This window comes from Cherax quadricarinatus, chromosome 49 (assembly GCF_038502225.1).
Source record: "Cherax quadricarinatus isolate ZL_2023a chromosome 49, ASM3850222v1, whole genome shotgun sequence".
Taxonomy (NCBI): domain Eukaryota; kingdom Metazoa; phylum Arthropoda; class Malacostraca; order Decapoda; family Parastacidae; genus Cherax; species Cherax quadricarinatus.
This window is the reverse complement of record NC_091340.1, coordinates 5,156,666-5,162,419: the sequence shown is the minus strand read 5'-3', so window position 1 is coordinate 5,162,419 and position 5,754 is coordinate 5,156,666. Positions and strand designations below refer to the sequence as shown.

General features: G+C 45.0%; 1 protein-coding gene across 3 annotated transcripts in view; it reads right to left on the bottom strand.

Moving 5' to 3' along the window:
* The window catches only part of LOC128705755 (excitatory amino acid transporter-like), a 22,522-nt gene extending 17,065 nt beyond the window's left edge, over positions 1 to 5,457 (bottom strand). Inside the window, exons 1-2 of one of the 3 annotated variants that reach the window (XM_070095138.1) lie at positions 4,942 to 5,457; positions 2,203 to 2,279 (exon numbers count right to left, since the gene is read on the bottom strand). In XM_070095138.1, coding sequence (XP_069951239.1) covers positions 2,203 to 2,271 — 69 coding nt within the window. In that variant the 5' untranslated portion in view covers positions 2,272 to 2,279; positions 4,942 to 5,457. Of the gene's footprint in view, positions 1 to 574; positions 1,516 to 2,202; positions 2,280 to 4,941 lie in introns of those variants that run through there. The other 2 variants (XM_070095136.1, XM_070095137.1) reach the window with 2 other exon arrangements.
* Positions 5,458 to 5,754: the final 297 nt, after the last annotated feature.

Genomic DNA, 5,754 nt, shown 5'->3' with positions numbered 1-5,754 from the left:
CATTGGTGGTACCTCTATAGGCATTGGTGGTACCTCTATAGGCATTGGTGGTACCGCTATAGGCATTGGTGGTACCTCTATAGGCATTGGTGGTACCTCTATAGGCATTGTTTGTACCACTAGAGGCGTTGGTGGTACATCTAGAGGCATTGGTGGTACATCTAGAGGCATTGGTAGTACTCTATATGCATTGTTGGTACCTCTAGAGGCATTGGTGGTACATCTAGAGGCATTGGTGGTACCTCTAGACTCTAGAGGCATTGGTGGTACCTCTAGACTCTAGAGGCATTGGTGGTACCTCTAGAGGCATTAGTGGTACCTCTATAGGCACTGTTGGTACCTCTAGAGGTATTGGTGGTACCTCTAGAAGCACTGATGGTAATCTTATGCAGATTTCTTCATAGCCTAGTTCGTAAAAATTACGAACTAGGCTATGAATAAGTCTTAAGTAATACAACCAATTCTCAGAGTTAGGTCAGGATGTTATAGTGTTATGCATAAGATGTAGCCAGTTGGCATTGTTGAGTAAGTGTGGGAGATGATATAAAGAATATAATACTTCGAAATTGTTTACCGCTTCCTTAGTGATGTTCCCTCCCTCATCCACGAAGAGAACAGGTTTCTTCAACATGGGTACAGTCTCGTCCGGGTGTGAGGCGTGGATGGCCATGAACCACTGCTTCTCGCGTTGACACTGGGAGAACATTTCGCCCTGGGCCATGATGGACGGCTTCAGTAAAGGACCGGTGAGCGAAGTTACGCTGACGATGGAGGAGCGTTTTGCTGGTGATCCTGGCGGTGTGTTCTCAAAGTGTGTGAACTGGCGGGCATGGCCAGGATCTGAACACTGAGAGATGGTGATGCTCATTAGGGAAGGCTTCCTCCTGCATCTCTTAGACTGTCGATCCTGTGTCGAGAAGACATTACCCCGTGAATCATTCCTGGTCACCGGGTCAGCTGAGGCGGAAGTCGTGAAGTGTGTCAGTGACTTCTTCTTTCTAAGACTTTCGTGAGAAGTCAACGCCTCTTTAGTGGATCTTACCCGATGACTTGCCCTCCTGAGTATTGAGCCTTGCTTTCTGTGGGCACCCACGCTGCTGTAGGTGGAACTGTCCGCCGAAAACTTAATTCGCTCACCTGACGTTTTTCTCTCGTTCGTGGAGTATTCATTGATTTCTTGTTGATGTTGATCTTTATAACACTGATCCTTCATGCTGTCTAAGGCGGTGTGTGTGAAAGTGCTTTGCGTCCCTTCCCCAGGTGGCAGTAAGCCTCGGCTGCTGGAGTCCATTCCTTCAGAATACAGCGAACGTTCTTGGCTTCCTTTCATGTACTTGTGTCAGTTCTATTTTAAAGAAACTAAAATCCAGGAAAATTTAAACCTCTCCAACCAACAGCCTTCGTGAAAAATATTTATCAGTACTTTTAGGGCACTTTCTAACACACGACGTGGGTATGAGGCCGGGAGAGGAGGGTCACTTACGACCAGTACCAGGTTCTGAGGTCGACTGTAGCAACATCGGCGCCAGGCGCTGACCTATGTTCTGGTGTCAGAGGATCATCATCTCCCTCCTCTTATCCTCAGATAACAGTGTACGGAGCAGACTAAATACACAAAAAAATAAGCATTCAAAATCTTTCCCGGTGATCTTTTGCTTGATATAATAATGATTTCATAAGTTCAGAAGGTTTTTCCAATTATATAAGATATCAGGAGGTATTCTGGGGCAGTATAAAGGTACAATACAGTGAGTCGACGTTAGTAACTCCATTGGAAGGCATCAGAGTTCAGACACTGTGAAGAGTTGCGTCGTTAGACAACATTGACAGTAGAGAGGGTAATCACCTCTCACCATGAAATATCCAACAATGGTCACTCATACACCGTCTAATATGAAATCTTAAAACCTTCCATTTTTGGGGGTATAAAAAATTACTGTTCTTGATGTAAGGTGCACTTTAGTGTTCAGTATATAACAGCTCTAACTTCTGCGAGTGCTTGGCCAGGTGGGACTCGGTCCTGGCGCAACATATATGGTATTAAGAAATCTGAAAGATTTTTTGCTCATGTTCCTGAATGCTATCTTTGGTATATGCAACTCTTGCATGTGACGGTGAAGTTATGTGGTGCGTATATACTCCTAGGGATATACTTGATGTAATAATTACACGTAAATAATGCTAAAAGCTGAAAAGACTCACCTTACTGCTGATGGAACGTTTCGCTGGGGTCATGGTGATCACTTGGGATACGTATGTGTTGCTCTCCATCTCTCTACCTGTAAGAATGTAAGATTGGTCAGTGTAATTTATATTAGTGTGCCCCACACACCTCCCACATTCCCACAACTCGCTCGCACATACCTGTAAATTTCCTCCCACTCCCTTCCCACCCCCACATAATTCACTCCCACATGCCTGTAAATCACTCCCACTCACCCTTAACGTACTCACACATCCTATAGGACTTGTTTCCATAAGACACCTGCTGTCCCTGTTCACTCATCAGTAAAATGGGTACCTGGGTGTTAGTCGACTGATGTGGGTCGGATCCTGGGGACAAAAGTTAGTTTAGTTTAATATGTTTATTATGCACCCCATACCCATCCTGTGGGCGGTAGTCAAAAGATTACAGAGGTACATAATTGGTCCAGGGACTGGACTCCAAAGTTTTGATAGCAAAATTGACCTAATTTGCCCGAAATGCTTTGCATAAGAAGCGGCTTTCTGTGTAGTAGTATGTCACTGATGTCAACTAGGCCTGTATACCTTGTACATGTACTTGTAGAATTAATAATAATAATAATATTATTATTATTATTATTATTATTATTATTACCTGAAGCCAGCAGCTAGCCTCCTCATGGAAGGATGATAAGCAGCAAATTGATAAGTCGTTTGCATATGGAAAATCCGCATCTTAGCATGAACAACACTGACCAGTCAATCAATTTCTTCTTAAGATAATAGAATATTCAAGCTGCAGCCCTGGAAGACACTCATTCACTCGCTGAATGATCTGTCACACCAGATGTGCCGGAGAGACTAAAACAATTGTCTCTGTAATTCTAGCAGAAGAAAATAGCAGCGAATGTAATATATTCACTCCCACAGCACATTTTAATAATATTTAGAGTCCCTAAAAGGGTTGTACAGTTATATACAACCCATTACCTAACAACAGAACGCCAAAATATAAAAAGGAAACCATGACTACCAAAAGTTCCGTTGTTAGCAGGAGCTTATGGAGGTTTACGTTTTCCAAAGAGATGCAACAGTTTGATTCGAGATACCAAAATAACTAAACATTCCACGGAACGGGTAGGGTTCGAGTTCACGGCGAATGAGTCTTAAAACTTCAGGCCAGTGCATAAGCCATAGGTTCAAACTCCACCCATTTGGTGGTTTGCTTGCAGTCGTGTTATTATGATCTCTTGATCGTATCCTCTCCAGTAATGTAATAATTTACAACTTCACATTGATTCTAGTCTGGAGTGGGGAAGACCTGAATCATACTATGACTGCCGTAAAATGTGAAGCACTACCCCTCCCCCCCACTTGAACCAAAATACAGAAACACACCAGAGAGGGAGAAGATAATCTCCACAGCATCTGAGCATTCATCCCACCCTCTCTCTGAGTAATTAAGCGAGAAGCCGGAAGAGTTGCAGTCATTTCTTTAATACCGACAGGTCAGGTCTCTCTCACCGCCTCAGATCCTGGAAAACATTGCTGGAACCTCGGACACAAAGCAAGTAGTTCTCAGCTGGGATATATGCTGCTGCTGAGGAACCATCCACTTCATGCTCATGGAGTGAATGGTTCCACAGGTACGGCTTCTTAGCTCGTTCTTAGCTACAGTTTACATACATGATCGAAATGAACACGGCAGCTTACTCGGGGAATTTAAACGAAAGATTTGTAAAGCTTGCTTTATTACAGCCTAGTTGATCAGGCCCTGATCCATCGGGAGGCCTGGTCATAGACCGGGCCGCGGGGGCGTTGATCCCCGGAATAACCTCCAGGTATATTCCCCAAGGAAAAGTAGAGTTCAAAAGCTCCTCCTCCTCCTGAGGGCAGGTCCAGACCGTCTTCCGAGCTTCTTAATAACCAATACACGCTGGTGAATCAGATTATGATTAGAAGCCGAGTGTCTAGTGATGCTGCATACAGTTCTTACTCCACAATTAGGAAAATGGTGATCGAGATAGCAAGCCACTCGATCCTTCAGTGTGACTCTCGGCTGTCCTCAGGATGATTTTCTAAACGGAGGATCGTAGGATCCAGCACCTTTGGAAAATCTCAAAAAATATTTATAACTCAAGCTAGAGCCTTGAAAATACCCAGTCTACTGTTTTAGGTTTCGACAGCGTTTTCGTGATTTCTCACATGATCAAAGAACTGTAAAAATAATAATGTGAGAAATCACCAAAGCGCTTGAAAATTCGCTGTTTTATTCACATTGGTTATTTTGCATTTTGTGATATCACCTGTTTACTGGAGGTGGAAAGTTCAGTGTCTGCACTCTACAGGAGGGGTTTGGGATGCTTACTGTTTAGAGGGACATCTAAACTTCCGTATCCGGATTCATGAGTGAGGTGCTGGACTCACTAGTCAAGTACTGGATTGACAAGCGAGGCACTGAACTTGTGAGATTCACATGCACGGTAAATGTATTTCTCAACCACATGAAGTTATCTCTTGCAATGTTTTCATCGTTTTAACAGTACCACAACAGTGTCCATCCCCCCTCTCTTGCCCAGAGTTTCTCCCGCTCGTTGACGGCTTCTACCCTTGTCTACATATTTTACCCATTGTCTACAGCTTCATCCTCGTCTACATCTTCTCCCTCCCCGGCTGCATCTTCCTCCCCCGCCTACATCTTTCATCGACAGTTTTGTCTGTCGTTTACAAGTACAGTCATCAAGGTGCGTCACTTACCCACTCAGGAAGATTAAGACGACTGTCAACAGTTCTCTGGGCGGCTTGAGCCAAGACCTTCACTTCTGCAGCAGAGTATCATCGACCACCATAGCGACAACCAGACAAACGCTTTGAGTACGATTGCTCGTCCGTGTTTTCCTTTTAAGCACTCTTCGAAATGCCTCTGTCGGCTGCTTCTGTTCAGCTCTGGCTGAGGGATAGAAACCTTTTCGGGAGAGTTAGTGTGAAAGACCGTGATATTAAGAGAACTCGAGGACCCATCAACGTTAAAGAGCCTATGGTCACCACATACCCAGTGTTACTTTCACTTCCTCGCCGCGTTAACGCACTGCTTTTTGCTACTCGGAGGGTGTAGTAGAGGAGCCTGAGTCACTGTTTTATGAGGAACAAGATAGACTGACGAAGCTCCGCTGACGGTGCGGGTGTGAGGAGGAATGAGATGCAGGGAGACGGTGGGAAGAAGAGGCAGTGACGCTTGTCCCAGTTTGAGTGTGGTGATCACTGCTACTGGCTGCCTTTCCCACCACCTTCCCCTTCCCCTTCCCCTTCCCCCTTCCCCTCCCCCTTCTGAGTCCACACTACCCCCCACCCCTTCCCCCTTCCCCACTTCCCTCCCTTCCATCCTCCCCTCAAGGTTCCCTTGATGCTGGTCAATGACCATGCATCCAGGAACCAGGAGCTGTCCTAATTCTGATCAAACCTGATAACCTACCAGTCTCCAGGTGTTGCACAGCCTCCCCAGGTTCAGCGCTTCTCCGCTATAATGAGGATTATTCTGGGTATTTTACATTATATATCATCATTGTACTT